Below are 21,441 nucleotides of genomic sequence, written 5' to 3'. Positions count from 1 at the left end.
AGAACAAGTCATTCTGTGCACCAGAACAAGTCATTCTGTGCATCAGAACAAGTCATTCTGTGCACCAGAACAAGTCATTCTGTGCACCACAACAAGTCATTCTGTGCACCAGAACAAGTCATTCTGTGCACTCAGAACAAGTCATTCTGTGCATCAGAACAAGTCATTCTGTGCATCAGAACAAGTCATTCTGTGCACCAGAACAAGTCATTCTGTGCATCAGAACAAGTCATTCTGTGCATCAGAACAAGTCATTCTGTGCATCAGAACAAGTCATTCTGTGCATCAGAACAAGTCATTCTGTGCACCAGAACAAGTCATTCTGTGCATCAGAACAAGTCATTCTGTGCACCAGAACAAGTCATTCTGTGCACCACAACAAGTCATTCTGTGCACCAGAACAAGTCATTCTGTGCACTCAGAACAAGTCATTCTGTGCATCAGAACAAGTCATTCTGTGCATCAGAACAAGTCATTCTGTGCACCACAACAAGTCATTCTGTGCACCAGAACAAGTCATTCTGTGCACTCAGAACTAGTCATTCTGTGCACCAGAACAAGTCATTCTGTGCATCAGAACAAGTCATTCTGTGCACCAGAACAAGTCATTCTGTGCACCAGAACAAGTCATTCTGTGCACTCAGAACAAGTCATTCTGTGCATCAGAACAAGTCATTCTGTGCATCAGAACAAGTCATTCTGTGCACCAGAACAAGTCATTCTGTGCATCAGAACAAGTCATTCTGTGCATCAGAACAAGTCATTCTGTGCATCAGAACAAGTCATTCTGTGCATCAGAACAAGTCATTCTGTGCACCAGAACAAGTCATTCTGTTCATCAGAACAAGTCATTCTGTGCACCAGAACAAGTCATTCTGTGCACCACAACAAGTCATTCTGTGCACCAGAACAAGTCATTCTGTGCACTCAGAACAAGTCATTCTGTGCATCAGAACAAGTCATTCTGTGCATCAGAACAAGTCATTCTGTGCACCACAACAAGTCATTCTGTGCACCAGAACAAGTCATTCTGTGCACTCAGAACAAGTCATTCTGTGCACCAGAACAAGTCATTCTGTGCATCAGAACAAGTCATTCTGTGCACCAGAACAAGTCATTCTGTGCACCAGAACAAGTAATTCTGTGCACCAGAACAAGTCATTCTGTGCACCACAACAAGTCATTCTGTGCACCAGAACAAGTCATTCTGTGCACCAGAACAAGTCATTCTGTGCACCAGAACAAGTCATTCTGTGCATCAGAACAAGTCATTCTGTGCACTCAGAACAAGTCATTCTGTGCACCACAACAAGAAATTCTGTGCACCAGAACAAGTCATTCTGTGCACCAGAACAAGTCATTCTGTGCACTCAGAACAAGTCATTCTGTGCATCAGAACAAGTCATTCTGTGCACCAGAACAAGTCATTCTGTGCACCAGAACAAGTCATTCTGTGCATCAGAACAAGTCATTCTGTGCACCAGAACAAGGCCATTCTGTGCACCAGAACAAGTCATTCTGTGCACCAGAACAAGTCATTCTGTGCACCAGAACAAGTCATTCTGTGCACCAGAACAAGTCATTCTGTGCATCAGAACAAGTCATTCTGTGCACTCAGAACAAGTCATTCTGTGCACCACAACAAGACATTCTGTGCACCAGAACAAGTCATTCTGTGCACCAGAACAAGTCATTCTGTGCACTCAGAACAAGTCATTCTGTGCATCAGAACAAGTCATTCTGTGCACCAGAACAAGTCATTCTGTGCACCAGAACAAGTCATTCTGTGCATCAGAACAAGTCATTCTGCGCACCACAACAAGTCATTCTGTGCACCAGAACAAGTCATTCTGTGCATCAGAACAAGTCATTCTGTGCATCAGAACAAGTCATTCTGTGCACCAGAACAAGTCATTCTGTGCACCAGAACAAATCATTCTGTGCATCAGAACAAGTCATTCTGTGCACTCAGAGCAAGTCATTCTGTGCATCAGAACAAGTCATTCTGTGCACCAGAACAAGTCATTCTGTGCATCAGAACAAGACATTCTGTGCACCAGAACAAGTCATTCTGTGCACGAGAACAAGTCATTCTGTGCACCAGAACAAGTCATTCTGTGCACCACAACAAGTCATTCTGTGCATCAGAACAAGTCATTCTTTGCATCAGAACAAGTCATTCTGTGCACCAGAACAAGTCATTCTGTGCACTCAGAAGAAGCCATTCTGTGCACTCAGAACAAGCCATTCTGTGCACTCAGAACAAGTCATTCTGTGCACTCAGAACAAGTCATTCTGTGCACCAGTACAAGTCATTCTGTGCACCAGTACAAGTCATTCTGTGCACTCAGAACAAGCCATTCTGTGCACTCAGAACAAGTCATTCTGTGCACTCAGAACACGTCATTCTGTGCACTCAGAACAAGCCATTCTGTGCACTCAGAACAAGCCGTTCTGTGCACCAGAACAAGCCATTCTGTGCACCAGAACAAGTCATTCTGTGCACCAGAACAAGTCATTCTGTGCACCAGAACAAGTCATTCTGTGCATCAGAACAAGTCATTCTGTGCACTCAGAACAAGTCATTCTGTGCACCACAACAAGACATTCTGTGCACCAGAACAAGTCATTCTGTGCACCAGAACAAGTCATTCTGTGCACTCAGAACAAGTCATTCTGTGTATCAGAACAAGTCATTCTGTGCACCAGAACAAGTCATTCTGTGCATCAGAACAAGTCATTCTGTGCACTCAGAACAAGTCATTCTGTGCACCACTACAAGACATTCTGTGCACCAGAACAAGTCATTCTGTGCACCAGAGCAAGTCATTCTGTGTACTCAGAACAAGTCATTCTGTGCATCAGAACAAGTCATTCTGTGCACCAGAACAAGTCATTCTGTGCACCAGAACAAGTCATTCTGTGCACCAGAACAAGTCATTCTGTGCACCAGAACAAGTCATTCTGTGCACCAGAACAAGTCATTCTGTGCACCACAACAAGTCATTCTGTGCACCAGAACAAGTCATTCTGTGCACCAGAACAAGTCATTCTGTGCACCACAAAAAGTCATTCTGTGCACTCAGAACAAGTCATTCTGTGCATCAGAACAAGTCATTCTGTGCATCAGAACAAGTCATTCTGTGCACCACAACAAGTCATTCTGTGCACCAGAACAAGTCATTCTGTGCACTCAGAACAAGTCATTCTGTGCACCAGAACAAGTCATTCTGTGCACCAAAACAAGTCATTCTGTGCACCAGAACAAGTCATTCTGTGCACCAGAACAAGTCATTCTGTGCACCAGAACAAGTCATTCTGTGCACCAGAACAAGTCATTCTGTGCACTCAGAACAAGTCATTCTGTGCACCAGAACAAGTCATTCTGTGCACCAGAACAAGTCATTCTGTGCACTCAGAACAAGTCATTCTGTGCATCAGAACAAGTCATTCTGTGCACCAGAACTAGTCATTCTGTGCACCAGAACAAGTCATTCTGTGCATCAGAACAAGTCATTCTGTGCACTCAGAACAAGTCATTCTGTGCACTCAGAACAAGTCATTCTGTGCATCAGAACAAGTCATTCTGTGCATCAGAACAAGTCATTCTGTGCACCAGAACAAGTCATTCTGTGCATCAGAACAAGTCATTCTGTGCACCAGAACAAGTCATTCTGTGCACCAGAACAAGTCATTCTGTGCATCAGAACAAGTCATTCTGTGCACCAGAACAAGTCATTCTGTGCACCACAACAAGTCATTCTGTGCACCAGAACAAGTCATTCTGTGCACCAGAACAAGTCATTCTGTGCATCAGAACAAGTCATTCTCTGCATTAGAACAAGTCATTCTGTGCATCAGAACAAGTCATTCTGTGCACCAGAACAAGTCATTCTGTGCATTTAGAACAAGTCATTCTGTGCACCAGAACAAGTCATTCTGTGCACCAGAACAAGTCATTGTGTGCACTCAGAACAAGTCATTCTGTGCATCAGAACAAGTCATTCTCTGCATCAGAACAAGTCATTCTGTGCATCAGAACAAGTCATTCGGTGCATCAGAACAAGTCATTCTGTGCATCAGAACAAGTCATTCTGTGCACCACAACAAGTCATTCTGTGCACCAGAACAAGTCATTCTGTGCACCACAACAATCATTCTGTGCACCAGAACAAGTCATTCTGTGCACCAGAACAAGTCATTCTGTGCATCAGAACAAGCCATTCTGTGCACTCAGAACAAGCCATTCTGTGCACTCAGAACAAGCCATTCTGTGCACTCATAACAAGCCATTCTGTGCACTCAGAACAAGCCATTCTGTGCACTCAGAACAAGCCATTCTGTGCGCTCAGAACAAGCCATTCTGTGCACTCAGAACAAGTCATTCTGTGCACTCAGAACAAGTCATTCTGTGCACTCATAACAAGCCATTCTGTGCACTCAGAACAAGTCATTCTGTGCACCAGAACAAGTCATTCTGTGCACTCAGAACAAGCCATTCTGTGCACTCATAACAAGCCATTCTGTGCACTCAGAACAAGCCATTCTGTGCACTCATAACAAGCCATTCTGTGCACTCAGAACAAGCCATTCTGTGCACCAGAACAAGCCATTCTGTGCACTCAGAACAAGCCATTCTGTGCACTCAGAACAAGCCATTCTTTGCACTCATAACAAGCCATTATGTGCACTCAGAACAAGCCATTCTGTGCACTCAGAACAAGCCATTCTGTGCACTCATAACAAGCCATTCTGTGCACTCAGAACAAGCCATTCTGTGCACTCAGAACAAGCCATTCTGTGCACTCAGAACAAGCCATTCTGTGCACTCATAACAAGCCATTCTGTGCACTCAGAACAAGCCATTCTGTGCACTCATAACAAGCCATTCTGTGCACCAGAACAAGCCATTCTGTGCACTCAGAACAAGCCATTCTGTGCACTCATAACAAGCCATTCTGTGCACTCAGAACAAGCCATTCTGTGCACTCAGAACTCATTCTGTGCACTCAGAACAAGCCATTCTGTGCACTCATAACAAGCCATTCTGTGCACTCAGAACAAGCCATTCTGTGCACTCAGAACAAGTCATTCTGTGCACTCAGAACAAGCCATTCTGTGCACTCAGAACAAGCCATTCTGTGCACTCAGAACAAGTCATTCTGTGCACTCAGAACAAGCCATTCTGTGCACTCAGAACAAGCCATTCTGTGCACTCAGAACAAGTCATTCTGTGCACTCAGAACAAGCCATTCTGTGCACTCAGAACAAGTCATTCTGTGCACTCAGAACAAGCCATTCTGTGCACTCAGAACAAGCCATTCTGTGCACTCAGAACAAGCCATTCTGTGCACTCAGAACAAGCCATTCTGTGCACTCAGAACAAGCCATTCTGTGCACTCAGAACAAGCCATTCTGTGCACTCAGAACAAGCCATTCTGTGCACTCAGAACAAGCCATTCTGTGCACTTAGAACAAGTCATTCTGTGCACTCAGAACAAGTCATTCTGTGCACTCAGAACAAGCCATTCTGTGCACTCAGAACAAGCCATTCTGTGCACTCAGAACAAGCCATTCTGTGCACTCAGAACAAGCCATTCTGTGCACTTAGAACAAGCCATTCTGTGCACTTAGAACAAGTCATTCTGTGCACTCAGAACAAGTCATTCTGTGCACTCAGAACAAGCCATTCTGTGCACTCAGAACAAGCCATTCTGTGCACTCAGAACAAGTCATTCTGTGCACTTAGAACAAGCCATTCTGTGCACTCAGAACAAGTCATTCTGTGCACTCAGAACAAGTCATTCTGTGCACTCAGAACAAGTCATTCTGTGCATCAGAACAAGTCATTCTGTGCATCAGAACAAGTCATTCTGTGCATCAGAACAAGTCATTCTGTGCATCAGAACAAGTCATTCTGTGCACTCAGAACAAGCACTTCCCTGCACTCAGAACAAGCACTTCCCTGCACTCAGAACAAGCACTTCCCTGCACTCAGAACAAGCACTTCCCTGCACTCAGAACAAGCACTTCCCTGCACTCAGAACAAGCACTTCCCTCCCATACTGAGAAAAATCTGTTGATTCAATGTTTTCGGACTCAGGTGTATTAAATACAACACGTCGTGTCTTTCAGGTCAATATTCTGGTCAAGTGTAAGAAATAGTTAACTAAGAACTGTCAGATGTACTTGTCGATAGATAATTTGCCCCTGTTTTGTACTCACCTGTTTGTTGGTACAGGGGTCGATTCACAGCTCCTGACCCTGCTTCTTCGCTGGTCGCTGCTAGGTTCACTCTCTCCCCCTTCTCCAAGGGCATGCGTGGAGTCATAGCTCCTGGACCCCACCTCTTCGATATGTATAATTTTGAGTGTGTGCGCGCTTGCTTATCCTCGTGGAACACCTGCTCACCACTGACACAGACTGATAAAGTGACAGGTGTTTTACAAGTGTCATTTAAGCTTCACCCTATTATTCCATTAAGAAACATTGAAATAATGAATGGTTTCGACACTAACGTGATAAAACTATATGAATCCAAAACTAAATGAATCCATAACTCGAAACAATAAACTGAAATTCCAAGGCAGAAGATCCATCAGGAATGTGTGCATTTTGTCTTCGCAAAAGAATCACAGAAATATGGAAAATAGTACTGGTTAATGTTGTTAGCACAAAAAAAATGGGCAGTCAGTTTGCTAGTAAAGGCTTCAAGTACAATCCCCGAGTTATAGTTCGTGGAGTTGTCTCAGCCTCCAGGACCACTTGCTTGGTATCCATCTGTCAGCCAAGACTGTTGCCTCAAACCATATTGTTTTACACGTTAGAAAAACGGATAATAAGTTACAGTGACCATTAAGGAATAAGGTACATGAGAGAAAACAGGAGCTAAATGTTGCCATGACTGAGGCTACCTCACCTAGCCAGGTACTCACGATACCCAGTCTTAAATGTTGCCATGACCGAGGCTACCTCACCTAGCTAGGCACTCACGATACCCAGTCTTAAATGTTGCCATGACCGAGGCTACCTCACCTAGCCAGGTACTCACGATACCCAGTCTTAAATGTTGCCATGACCGAGGCTACCTCACCTAGCCAGGTACTCACGATACCCAGTCTTAAATGTTGCCATGACCGAGGCTACCTCACCTAGCCAGGCACTCACGATACCCAGTCTTAAATGTTGCCATGACCGAGACTACCTCACCTAGCTAGGTACTCACGATACCCAGTCTTAAATGTTGCCATGACCGAGGCTACCTCACCTAGCCAGGTACTCACGATACCCAGTCTTAAATGTTGCCATGACCGAGGCTACCTCACCTAGCTAGGCACTCACGATACCCAGTCTTAAATGTTGCCATGACCTAGGCTACCTCACCTAGCTAGGCACTCACGATACCCAGTCTTAAATGTTGCCATGACCGAGGCTACCTCACCTAGCTAGGTACTCACGATACCCAGTCTTAAATGTTGCCATGACCGAGGCTACCTCACCTAGCTAGGCACTCACGATATCCAGTCTTAAACGTTGCCATGACCGAGGCTACCTCACCTAGCTAGGCACTCACGATACCCAGTCTTAAATGTTGCCATGATCGAGGCTACCTCACCTAACTAGGCACTCACGAACCCAACACTGAACCTACACTAACCAATGCAGATCAACACATACTCGTACGTTCAATATTTAATAAAATACCCACAAGTTGATGAGTAAGACACATGTGCAACAACTCGGTACCTTTATTCTTGAGACGTTTGGCCAACACAGTAAGCTTATTGTTGAGACGTTTGGCCAACACAGTAAGCTTATTGTTGAGACGTTTGGCCAACACAGTAAGCTTATTGTTGAGACGTTTGGCCAACACAGTAAGTTTATTGTTGAGACGTTTGGCCAACACAGTAAGCTTATTGTTGAGACGTTTGGCCAACACAGTACGTTTATTGTTGAGACGTTTGGCCAACATAGTAAGCTTATTGTTGAGACGTTTGGCCAACACAGTACGTTTATTGTTGAGACGTTTGGCCAACATAGTAAGCTTATTGTTGAGACGTTTGGCCAACACAGTACGTTTATTGTTGAGACGTTTGGCCAACACAGTACGTTTATTGTTGAGACGTTTGGCCAACACAGTAAGCTTATTGTTGAGACGTTTGGCCAACACAGTAAGCTTATTGTTGAGACGTTTGGCCAACACAGTAAGCTTATTGTTGAGACGTTTGGCCAACACAGTAAGTTTATTGTTGAGACGTTTGGCCAACACAGTAAGCTTATTGTTGAGACGTTTGGCCAACACAGTACGTTTATTGTTGAGACGTTTGGCCAACACAGTAAGCTTATTGTTGAGACGTTTGGCCAACACAGTAAGTTTATTGTTGAGACGTTTGGCCAACACAGTAAGCTTATTGTTGAGACGTTTGGCCAACACAGTACGTTTATTGTTGAGACGTTTGGCCAACATAGTAAGCTTATTGTTGAGACGTTTGGCCAACACAGTACGTTTATTGTTGAGACGTTTGGCCAACACAGTAAGCTTATTGTTGAGACGTTTGGCCAACACAGTAAGTTTATTGTTGAGACGTTTGGCCAACACAGTAAGCTTATTGTTGAGACGTTTGGCCAACACAGTAAGTTTATTGTTGAGACGTTTGGCCAACACAGTAAGCTTGTTGTTGAGACGTTTGGTCAACACAGTAAGCTTATTCGGTTAAATACAGAAGCAATCAGGTGTAGTGGTGATAATAACCACTTCAGATACTATTTCTCCAAGGTTGATGGACTGATTATATCATATTCATATCACTACTACACCTTCTGCCTCTGCATTTAACTGAAGAATCCTGCTGTGTAGGCGAAACGTTCGAAGAATGAAGGTACCCAGCTGTTGCACATGTCTTGTCAGGATACTCTTACATTCACTAGACAGAGCATGAGGAAGTGAAGAAATTACTGATGTCTGTTCAGTAACTGCATTACGATAACCAGTTGACAACAAGATAACCGAATCAGTAACAGTAGAGGTAGAGGCAGGTTGTGACAGTTATGACAGAAATGATGGTAACCAACAGACTTCACCTCCAGCTGCGTGTTAGTGCAGTATAACGTGTAGTGAAGACAGTAACAATACTAAATTAATAGAGATAGTTGTGGCCTACGTCTTCCTTCCATTTACATATCGCCTGTAAATTGTTATGTAATTTTTTTCAATACGAAGTATTTTATTTTTCTTCCCTGTCTTCATGCCGGCCGTGGTTAGAGGGCGCTGAAGGTGGTGAGATAACCTGGTTTTTTCTCCTTTTCTCACACACCAATATAATTCAAAATAGTCCTTAATCTAGTTAAATATACTTGATTCTTCTCAGCATATAGCCTCATGGTGGACTTCCAACTGATCTGCCATTACCATGTTCTCCCATATACAACACTGGTTAAAATCATGTCAAGATTCACATTAACATTATTTTCTATTTCGTATATTTAATGGGCTCTCTGTAGCACATTGTGTTACAGAGTGAAGGGTTAATTAGGTGTCCTGTAGCTCAACCGCTAGAGCACTCAGCTCACACACTGAAGTCCGGATTTCGAATTTCCAATACGGCTGGAAAACATTAGGGACGTGTTTCCGTAAGACACCTGCTGTCCATGTTCACTCATCAATATAAAATGGGTACTTGGGTGTTAGTCGACTGGTGTGGGTCGCATCTTGGGACAAAACTGACCTAATTTTCCCGAAATGCTCTGAATAAGAAGCGGGTTTCTATATAGTAGTAGTATGTTATTGATGTCAGCTGGACTTGTATACCTTGTACATGTACTAGTAGAAATTATGATATAATTATTATGTTCATTGCTCTCTCTTTCACATTGTGTTCGCTGTCCTCTAGAAAATGGTGTCCCATATCATTTTATCACATAGATTCATCTGCTCTCTCTAGTTCACAATACACTTAATCTGACAACTATCAACGCCAAATGGTTCGGATTGGAAAAGAGTCACTTTGTCTGACTTATGTGGGTTATCCTAGGTTCTCTACACATATTTTGCTATCTTTGATAATCTACGTGGCTGTATTTGTGTATATCTGAATAAACTTACTAATCTATTCGTCAATCATGTTAGGTATGGCGTAGTATCACATACTACAATAGAATTATATGCAAGTATATATGTTAGAACATACTTGTATATATACCTGCGTATCTACTCAAGAGCACCGGTGGGCAACAGCACCGGTGGTCAACAGCGCCGATGGTCAACAGCACCGCTGGTCAACAGCACCGGTGGTCAACAGCACCGGTGACTAACAGCACCGGTGACCAACAGCACCGGTGACCAACAGCACCGGTGGCCAATAGCACCGGTGATCAACAGCACCGATGGTCAACAGCTCCGATGGTCAACAGCACCGGTGGTCAACAGCACCGTTGGTCAACAGCACCGGTGATCAACAGCACCGGTGACTAACAGCACCGGTGACCAACAGCACCGGTGACCAACAGCACCGGTGGCCAACAGCACCGGTGGTTAACAGCACCGATGGTCAACAGCACCGATGGTCAACAGCACCGGTGGTCAACAGCACCGATGGTCAACAGCACCGGTGATCAACAGCACCGGTGACCAACAGCACCGGTGGTCAACAGCACCGGTGACCAACAGCACCGGTGGCTAACAACACCGGTGGTCAACAGCATCGGTGGTCAACAGCACCGGTGGTCAACAGCACCGGTGGCCAACAGCACCGGTGACCAAGAGCACCGGTGGTCAACAGCACAGGTGGTCAACAGCACCGGTGGTCAACAGCACCGGTGGTCAACAGCACCGGTGGCCAACAGCACCGGTTCTGCTAGCACCGCAAATATGAAAGACAATGGCCATCAATGCTGCTTTTGTCAGAGTACAACCGGAAACACTTGGAGTGTAGAACCAACCGTGTAACTGGAATCCTCGATGATAATGAATCCAGGCACATCGGTACTAATAGACACCAATGGTTTACTATCATCCTGTTCCAGCATCTTACTGAGGCAATCAATAGTGAGAGTGAGAGTAACACTCTTCCTTACCGCCCGATTTATGAGCTATTGAATAACCACTGTGAAAAAAGAGTGAAATTCCAGGCGCAATCATGATTTCTCACATTAATAGTGTGAGAAATCACGAAAGCACTTTAGAATTTTCCTTTTTTTTACAGTGGTTACTCTCAAAGATATAAATATATGTATGTGTCGTGCCGAATATGTAAAACTGGTCAATTAGCAAGAACTCATTTAAAATTAAGTCCTTTCCAAAATTTTCTCATATACGTTTAAAGATATATTTTTTCCATTAATGTTAATGTAAAAAATTTTAATTTTGCACCAAAAGAATCTTAGAAAACTTACCTAACCTGATCATAACAAAAATAATTTATTTTACCCTAACCCAACTAAATATATTTTAGATTTATTTACAATAATTTAATACTAAACAAACACAGTGAAATATATTTTTTTCGTTATGTTCAGAATGATTTTGGCGAAATTATTGCATACACAAATTTTCACTCATCTTATATGGCAAGATGAACGTTGCTATTTAAGCCAAAATCGCAAGTAAGTTCTGCCTATTCGGCACGACATATATATATATATATATATATATATATATATATATATATATATATATATATATATATATATATATATATATATTTATATATATATATATATATATATATATATATATATATATATATATATATATATATATATATATATATATATATATATATATATATATATATATATATATATTCAATAAGTCGGCCGTCTCCCACGGAGGCAGGATGACCCAAAAAGAAAGAAAATCCCCCCCAAAAATACTTTCATCTTTCATCATCATTCAACACTTTCACCTCACTCATACATAATCACTGTCTTTGCAGAGGTGCCCAGATACAACAGTTTAGAAGCATATAGAAAGATATGTAACATATCTCTCCAAACTGCCAATAGCACAAACCCCTTCTTTAAAGTTCAGGCATTGTACTTCCCATTCCCAGTACTCAAGTCCGGCTATGTAATAACTGGTTTTCCTGAATCCCTTCACTAAATATTACCCTGCTTACACTCCAACACCTCGTCAGGTCCCACTGTGGGTTATTAAGACGTCATGTGGCTCTGGCTTACCATGAGGAGGGCCAGTACAACATATGTAGAAAGAGAGAGAGAAAAAAATATTCACCTCCTTCATGCTTTTACAAACAGGCTTCAGTTATTGTCCGAAACATTCGATGTTTATGAACCTTCCAAAGTCTGGCTTCAAACTAATTTATATATCATAAGCTTAACTGTACGAATGTAAACACATGTATATAGTACATAAAAATAGGAAAAAAAAAATATATAAACAGACAAAAAGTAAAATTCATACAAAGAAACAATAACACTATACAAACCACCATACCACAATATACACTACAATACAGAGAACTCTGCAACAATCATGGCACCATTAACAGTGTCTCTGCACATGTGTTACTGCCAGAACCGTGTCCCTAGTGACTGTCTGACGTACGATAAATTAAAACACTTTATTTGCTGCACTGTTTCGTTGAGCAAAATTACATAAATTCTTCGTGGAAATAGTCATATGTTGATATTTCTGTTGTTAGTGCACTGTCAGAAATAAAGTAATAAATTGTTTAGTGCGAGTTTTTCATGCCACTGGGGAGTTTAAACGTGAATAAGCTTCATTCTTCAGCGGGGGGAAGTGGCACTCACAGCCAGTTGGGAGTCAGACAGTTCAGGTGGTGGGTGTGTGTTGTTCTCTCCCTCAACACACACACTTAACTTCTTCCTTGAACCTCCGCTTTGAAAAGTCAACGAACATGTTGATGTCACCGAGTGTGAAGTGTTTCTGAAAGTTACCCTCATAACCTTTACCTTAATTAGTAGCGTGTGTTATGATATATAGAACAGAATTACTATTATTCTTTTTCTAAATGTATCAACAGGTGTCATTAGTGGTTATTAGCTCATAAAGTAGTGCTAGAAATGGATCTGGCGTATACGTCAACACTTCTCTCCCTGCTTCTCCTTGGCATCACAAACGGTAGGTTGTAATCCGTCAAATGATAATATATAACTTAACACAATGCAAGCGTATCTTAAGATAAGATTTCATAACATAGTTGAACCAGACTTTATTGTGGCTGTTTCTGAACAAATTTGATGAATTTTGTCACACTTAGGTGTCAGGAAGCCTTGGAGTCGCTACAAGTGTCAAGAAACCTTGCAGTCGTTCCAAGTGTCGGAAATCTTGCAGTCGTTCAAAGTGGCTGGAAGCCTTGCAGTCGCTCCATACGTCAGAAACCTTACAGTCGTTCCAAGTGTCGGAAACATTGCAGACGTTTCAAGTGTCGGAAACCTTGCAGTCGTTCCAAGTGTCGGAAACATTGCAGACGTTTCAAGTGTCAGGAAACCTTGCAGTCGTTCCAAATGAGAGGAAGCCTTGCAGTCGTTCTAAATGAGAGGAAATCTTGCAGTCGTTCTAAATGAGAGGAAATCTTGCAGTCGTTCCAAATAAGAGGAAACCTTGCAGTCATTCCAAGTGACAGGAAACCCTGCAGTTGTTTCAAGTGTCAGGAAACCTTGCAGTCGTTCCAAATGAGAGGAAACATGCAGTCGTTCGAAATGTCCGGAAGCCATGCAGTCATTCTAAGAGTCAGGAAGCCTTGTAGTTTTTCCAAAAATCTGGAAGCAACGTAGTCGTTCTAAGAATCAGGAAGCAACACAGTCGTTCCAAGAGTCTGGAAGCAACACAGTCGTTCCTAGAGTCTGGAAGCAACACATTCGTTCAATCAGTCTGGAAGAAACACAGTCGTTCCAAGAGTCTGGAAGCAACACATTCGTTCCATCAGTCTGGAAGCAACACAGTCGTTCCAAAAGTCTGGAAACAATACAGTTGTTCCGAGCGTCTGGAAACAACACAGTCGTTCCAAGAGTCTGGAAGCAACATAGTCGTTCCAAGAGTCTGGAAACACCATAGTCGTTTTAATAATATCGATGAATTGTGTGGAATGATTAGAAAAATGTTTAATTTCTGGAGAAGTGTGAAAATTTCTCAAGGCAAAGTTAGAGCAGCGACGAAGGTCTAGGTAAAGTGAGGGGGAACAAGTGGAGTTACCACAGTTAATGCAGAGTGATGGGAAGAAGTGGACTTAACACAGCAAAGACAAAAGGAGAGGGAAACAACCGGAGTAACTATTGTCAAGACAGAGTGAGGGGAACAACTGGAGTTATCACATCCAGGACAGAATGATGGGAACAAGTGGAGTTACCACTGTCAAGACAAAGTGAAAGAATAAGTGAAGTTATCACAGTCAAGATAGCATGAGCGGAACAAGTGGAGTTAACACTGTCGAAACAGAAGGAAACAAGTGGAGTTATCACAGTCAATACAGAGTGAGAGGAGCAAGTGGAGTAACCACTCTCAAGACAGTGAGGGGAGCTTCCACCAATGAGACTGAATGAGCAGAACTTCCACACTTAGGGTAGAGTGATGGAGGCTTCCCCGCTCATTGTAGAGTAATGGAGGATTCCCCACTCATTGTAGAGTGATGGAGGCTTCCACACTCAGGGTAGAGTAATGGAGGCTTCCACACTCAGGGAAGAGTTATAGAGGCTTTCACACTAATTGTAGTAATGGAGGCTTCCGTAGTTTGGTTAATGATGCGAGATTCCACAGTCAAAGTAGTGACAGAGGCTTCCATATTCAAGAAGAGTGATAGAAGCTTCCACAGTAAGAGTAGAGTGATGGAGGATTCCAGAGTCAGGGTAGACTGATGGGAGATTCCACAGTTACGGTAGAGTAATAGAGGCTTCCACAGTCATGCTAGAATGATGGAAGTTTCCTCAGTCTAGGTGAAGTGTGAAGGCTTCCACAGTCTGGGGAAGAGTGATTGAGGCTTCCATACTCAGGGTAGAGTGATGGAGGCTTCCATAGTTGAAACTAAATGAGGAGAAATTTCCAGTTGAGACTGAGGGAAGCCTTCACAGGTGAAACAGCAAGGGGAGGTTGCACAATTATGAAAACAGCTACCACTTTGAAAACATAATAAGGGAAGCTCTCCTATCTGTGCCTTGACTGTGGAACGCTGAGCACCTTTACGCACTCTCCCTTAATTGTACAAGCTGTTCTCTGCATTTGACAGGTAGCGCACATCAGTGTGTCTTGTTTGTAATCGCTAACAGCATCTCTGGCTCTGCTTTGACAATGGTAACCACGTCCAGTTGTCCTTTCGTTCTTTTCAGACCCCCTTGACCGTAAAAATTCATTTTCAGATTTTTTTTTTTTTTTTTTTTTTTTTTTACACAGGGTTTGACAAGGTTAAGGATCCCTAGCTTTATTGACAGCTATTTACAGGTTAAGGATTCCTAACTTTATTGACAAGCTAAGAGCTGTTACCTACATCAGCTCATTTGAAAGCATTTTTATTGTTATGAGACATACAAGTAGGGAACAGGATGAAGTTGGAGCCATCTGTGGGCCAGCATTTTCATTTGATCAACTGACGTTATCTCGTTGACATCATTATGCTGTACGAATGTGTTCCATACTCGAGTCATCCTGGGTATGTAAGATCTCAGATGGAGTGATGTTCTGGAGAAGGGTACAGCCAGAGTGAAGTTGCTGCTTTCTGCCCGTCTTGTGGCATAAAAGCTTGTTTCACGCTGTCCTCGAAGTGGATCCAAGTGTGGTATTTTGACAATATTGGCCTTGTACATAACAGTAAGGCCACCCACATCCCTCCTATGTTGAAGGCTCTGCTGAAATGACAGATCTATCCAGGATGGGTCCAGGCGAGAGATGAGACGTCTTGCTCTGTTCTCTACTCTGTCAAGCAGTCGCAGATGAGAGGGGGGGCAGGCAAACCAAGAAAGTGGAGCATACTCAAGGTGTGAGCGTACTTGTGCCTCGTACAGAATCTTGCAACCCCTACTGTCAAGCAGATGCGAGATACGGCGAAGTGCTGTAAGCTTCCTGGCTGCCTTGTTTGCAAGATTTACAACATGGTTCTTCATGGTTAGTTTGGAGTCAAATTTCACCCCAAGGATATCAACTTCTTCTCCAGGTGCCAACATCGTCCCATTCATCCTTACTACTGCACCAGCATTACCATCATGGTGCCTAGAGACGATCATCATTTGCGTTTTCTCAGGTGCAAATGTTACTTGCCATCTATTTCCCCAAGCTGATATAGCTCTCAGCTGGTGATTGATGTAGCTTAGAGCAGCTGGCATTTCTTCTCTTGGATAAGTGAATGTCAGTGTATAGTCGTCTGCATATGCATGTGATTCTGGGATGAGATGAAGAAGGTCGTTGAAGTAGACATTCCATAACAGTGGACCCAGCACACTTCCTTGTGGAACGCTTGCCCCAATAGGATGCCTTGCTGATTCCGTTCCATTGAGGACTACACTTAGAGATCTACCATGAAGGTAATCACTGAGGAGACATAGCGTAGAGCCTGCAATTCCCAGTGCTTGAAGTTTTGCTAAGAGGCCCTGGTGCCACACCCGGTCGAAAGCGCCAGCAATGTCCAGTGCTACCACACAGCTGACTTTGGATTCATCCAGTGACTGGTGCCACTTAGTGGAGAGGTTTAACAACAGATCAGCAGCAGAGTAACGGACTGTCGAGGTTTGAGGATCTTTCTTCTCTCTACCTAGACTAAGCTTTACATATTTTGTCTTGGTTGCTGTACTGTAGTAGTTCTCCTTACTCTACCATGTTTATGGTAGCTCCCCTCAATTTTCCTTAACTGTGTTAGCTACAGTAAATTTTCTTACTCTGCCTAGACTGTGGTATCTCCACACGGTCTTCCTTCAACAGATTTTATGAGAAAATCGAGACTCGACCAGTAGCTATTGGCAAATAATATTTTATCCGTTGTAAGTGCTTTAAGACTGACTAAAAATCCTCAATACTCAAATATAACGGTTTAATGGAGTGACAGATTCAATCCTACGGCCTCTGATTATCACTCTGTCACCTTAGTCAACTGAATACTAACAGATATAAGAATTCCCCAACTAGTATTCTAGACAGAATGGTTTTTAGCCATCTGCTGGGATTCGATTATGTATTTCTAAAGATGAACCTTGATAAATTAGACACATGTGCAACTCTTGGGTATCTTTATTGAGGAAACGTTTCGCCACACAGTGGCTTCATCAGTCCATACAAAGGAGAATCTTGAAGAACAGGAGGAGAATGAGGTAATCAGTCCCTCAACCTTGAGTCGATGTGGTCAGTCCATCAATCTTGAATAGAATACGGCATACGTGCTGAGAAGGAGCTTATAAACCGTTGGCAGGAGAGGTGCAGCAGTCATAGGTCGTGTAACATTTGTTCAATGTTGAAGTAGGTCGTGCCCAAGAATTAGGCAAGCGAAGAATTCCCAAGTATTAAGATCCCAAGAAGTTGCAGTGTGTCACCTGTCACTCACCGGGTTACCCAACCATGACTTTCCGTGTCCGTGTCATGACAACGCTCACCGGGTTACAACACCCTGGCTTTCCAGTATACTTCCGTCCGTATCACCTGACACACAACGCTTACCAGGATATACACAGCCTGGCTTCCCACGTGCCCGTCCTCTGACACGTGAGACCTACAGGTCCCTCAGGTCTACTACAGAAGCCTAGGTCAGCAGGCGTTCACTCTGTGAGAGTCTGGTGTATACTGTCAAAGGCCAGTAGATGTCACCATCAGGTGTACTCCGTGAGGCATTCTGGTGAACTCTGTCAATCAGGCCGGCTCAGCTGTCCCCACATTGAGGACAGCTAAGTCACCATTTATACTTAATGAGGTGAGGACATTTATAGATGACAAAGAATCAGTTGCAATTAGAGTGTCAACCTTCGATACATGGACGCATTTGAGCGCAAAGAATATGGCAAACAGTTATGTTTGAAGGGTAGAGGCCCAGTTATTGATGCGTGCTCCAATTTCTTTATGAGAGCCATCACTCTGTATGACAACAGCAACACTGCCAGCTGCACCAGTTGATTGGTGAACACAACCATCAACATAAATAATTTGAGGAAGAGTGTGCGGTGTGACTAAGTTATCAATACACCTTAAGGAATTCTGTTTGGCTTCAAGGCGAAGCTTTGGTTCTGAATGAAGAAGTTTTGTGGAGAAGAAATGAAGGGATGGTAGTTTGGAATGGGTTAATATTCAGTGGAGTAGAGAAGTGCCACTGTCAACTTGATGGATATAGATTATGTATCTTGTTCATGTGGAAATCAATTCCAATTTTTTCGATCTACCTGGAGGGGTGTCAACCAGTGCTGAGGAAAGTTTGAAGGGCTTCTGTGCAAGGGTTTGAATGGTGCTGATGACTACCACTGTGAGACAGTGCATGGACGGCGAGGTCCAGTCAGAGGCAGCAGGAAAAAACATTACTAGTGAGATGGAATGGGTGGAATGCAAGAAAGGGCATAAAGGAAGTAATGATTGTGGTGAGAACAAGAGGAAAATAACAGAAGATTGTTCCTTATTGGTCACACTACTTCTTTCCAATAAACTAAAGAATGTACAAACAGTACCAATATGTTCTGGATAAACTAATACAATTTATCTTATTTTCCTTCGTATTTTTTCTAGATCATATGCTACGATATACTCAATTTTAACTCCAAGTAATAAGAAATATATTTAGATATATTTCTGGATTTATAAGTATATATGTATATACATATATTTTAAATATATCTTAAAGTTTAAATATTAGTAGTTTACCCAACCTTGATATGTCCAGGTGATGATGAGGTCCTAGTGGTAAACTCTTCCCCTCACTACTGAACCATCCTGGGTTCTATCCTGAGAGGTCCTAGTGGCAAGCTCTTCCCCTCACTACTGAACCATCCTGGGTTCTATCCTGAGAGGCCCTAGTGGCAAGTTCTTCCCATCACTACTGAACCATCCTGGGTTCTATCCTGAGAGGCCCTAGTGGCAAGTTCTTCCCCTCACTACTGAACCATCCTGGGTTCTATCCTGAGAGGCCCTAGTGGCAAGTTCTTCCCCTCACTACTGAACCATCCTGGGTTCTATCCTGACAGGCCCTAGTGGCAAGTTCTTCCCCTCACTACTGAACCATCCTGGGTTCTATCCTGAGAGGTCCTAGCGGCAAGTTCTTCCCCTCACTACTGAACCATCCTGGGTTCTATCCTGAGAGGCCCTAGTGGCAAGTTCTTCCCCTCACTACTGAACCATCCTGGGTTCTATCCTGAGAGGCCCTAGTGGCAAGTTCTTCCCCTCACTACTGAACCATCCTGGGTTCCATCCTGAGAGGCCCTAGTGGCAAGTTCTTCCCCTCACTACTGAACCATCCTGGGTTCTATCCTGAGAGGCCCTAGTGGCAAGTTCTTCCCCTCACTACTGAACCATCCTGGGTTCTATCCTGAGAGGTCCTAGTGGCAAGTTCTTCCCCTCACTACTGAACCATCCTGGGTTCTATCCTGAGAGGCCCTAGTGGCAAGTTCTTCCCCTCACCACTGAACCATCCTGGGTTCTATCCTGAGAGGCCCTAGTGGCAAGTTCTTCCCCTCACTACTGAACCATCCTGGGTTCTATCCAGAGAGGCCCTAGTGGCAAGTTCTTCCCCTCACTACTGAACCATCCTGGGTTCTATCCTGAGAGGCCCTAGTGGCAAGTTCTTGCACTCACTACAGAACCATCCTGGGTTCTATCCTGAGAGGTCCTAGTGGCAAGCTCTTCCCCTCACTACTGAACCATCCTGGGTTCTATCCTGAGAGACCCTAGTGGCAAGTTCTTCCCCTCACTACTGAACCATCCTGGGTTCTATCCTGAGAGGTCATAGTGGCAAGCTCTTCCCCTCACTACTGAACCATCCTGGGTTCTATCCTGAGAGGCCCTAGTGGCAAGTTCTTCCCCTCACTACTGAACCATCCTGGGTTCTATCCTGAGAGGTCCTAGTGGCAAGCTCTTCCCCTCACTACTGAACCATCCTGGGTTCTATCCTGAGAGGTCCTAGTGGCAAGTTCTTCCCCTCACTACTGAACCATCCTGGGTTCTATCCTGAGAGGCCCTAGTGGCAAGTTCTTCCCCTCACCACTGAACCATCCTGGGTTCTATCCTGAGAGGCCCTAGTGGCAAGTTCTTCCCCTCACTACTGAACCATCCTGGGTTCTATCCAGAGAGGCCCTAGTGGCAAGTTCTTCCCCTCACTACTGAACCATCCTGGGTTCTATCCTGAGAGGCCCTAGTGGCAAGTTCTTCCACTCACTACAGAACCATCCTGGGTTCTATCCTGAGAGGTCCTAGTGGCAAGCTCTTCCCCTCACTACTGAACCATCCTGGGTTCTATCCTGAGAGACCCTAGTGGCAAGTTCTTCCCCTCACTACTGAACCATCCTGGGTTCTATCCTGAGAGGTCATAGTGGCAAGCTCTTCCCCTCACTACTGAACCATCCTGGGTTCTATCCTGAGAGGCCCTAGTGGCAAGTTCTTCCCCTCACTACTGAACCATCCTGGGTTCTATCCTGAGAGGTCCTAGTGGCAAGCTCTTCCCCTCACTACTGAACCATCCTGGGTTCTATCCTGAGAGGTCCTAGTGGCAAGTTCTTCCCCTCACTACTGAACCATCCTGGGTTCTATCCTGAGAGGCCCTAGTGGCAAGTTCTTCCCCTCACTACTGAACCATCCTGGGTTCTATCCTGAGAGGTCCTAGTGGCAAGTTCTTCCCCTCACTACTGAACCATCCTGGGTTCTATCCTGAGAGGCCCTAGTGGCAAGTTCTTCCCCTCACTACTGAACCATCCTGGGTTCTATCCTGAGAGGCCCTAGTGGCAAGTTCTTCCCCTCACTACTGAACCATCCTGGGTTCTATCCAGAGAGGCCCTAGTGGCAAGTTCTTCCCCTCACTACTGAACCATCCTGGGTTCTATCCTGAGAGGCCCTAGTGGCAAGTTCTTCCACTCACTACAGAACCATCCTGGGTTCTATCCTGAGAGGTCCTAGTGGCAAGCTCTTCCCCTCACTACTGAACCATCCTGGGTTCTATCCTGAGAGACCCTAGTGGCAAGTTCTTCCCCTCACTACTGAACCATCCTGGGTTCTATCCTGAGAGGTCATAGTGGCAAGCTCTTCCCCTCACTACTGAACCATCCTGGGTTCTATCCTGAGAGGCCCTAGTGGCAAGTTCTTCCCCTCACTACTGAACCATCCTGGGTTCTATCCTGAGAGGTCCTAGTGGCAAGCTCTTCCCCTCACTACTGAACCATCCTGGGTTCTATCCTGAGAGGCCCTAGTGGCAAGTTCTTCCCCTCACTACTGAACCATCCTGGGTTCTATCCTGAGAGGTCCTAGTGGCAAGTTCTTCCCCTCACTACTGAACCATCCTGGGTTCTATCCTGAGAGGC

At 44.1% G+C, this 21,441-nt stretch overlaps 1 protein-coding gene across 1 annotated transcript in view; it reads left to right on the top strand.

The window, feature by feature from the left end:
- The first annotated feature begins 12,760 nt into the window (after positions 1 to 12,760).
- The window catches only part of LOC128705197 (uncharacterized), an 82,181-nt gene continuing 73,500 nt past the window's right edge, over positions 12,761 to 21,441 (top strand). The window contains exon 1 of the mRNA XM_070095616.1: positions 12,761 to 13,102. Within this exon, the coding sequence (XP_069951717.1) occupies positions 13,045 to 13,102 (58 nt within the window). The 5' untranslated portion in view covers positions 12,761 to 13,044. The remainder of the gene's footprint in view (positions 13,103 to 21,441) is intronic.

The sequence above is a fragment of the Cherax quadricarinatus genome, chromosome 50, assembly GCF_038502225.1.
Source record: "Cherax quadricarinatus isolate ZL_2023a chromosome 50, ASM3850222v1, whole genome shotgun sequence".
NCBI classification, from domain to species: domain Eukaryota; kingdom Metazoa; phylum Arthropoda; class Malacostraca; order Decapoda; family Parastacidae; genus Cherax; species Cherax quadricarinatus.
The sequence above is the reverse complement of the archived record's forward strand: the minus strand, read 5'-3'. Positions and strand labels throughout refer to the sequence as shown.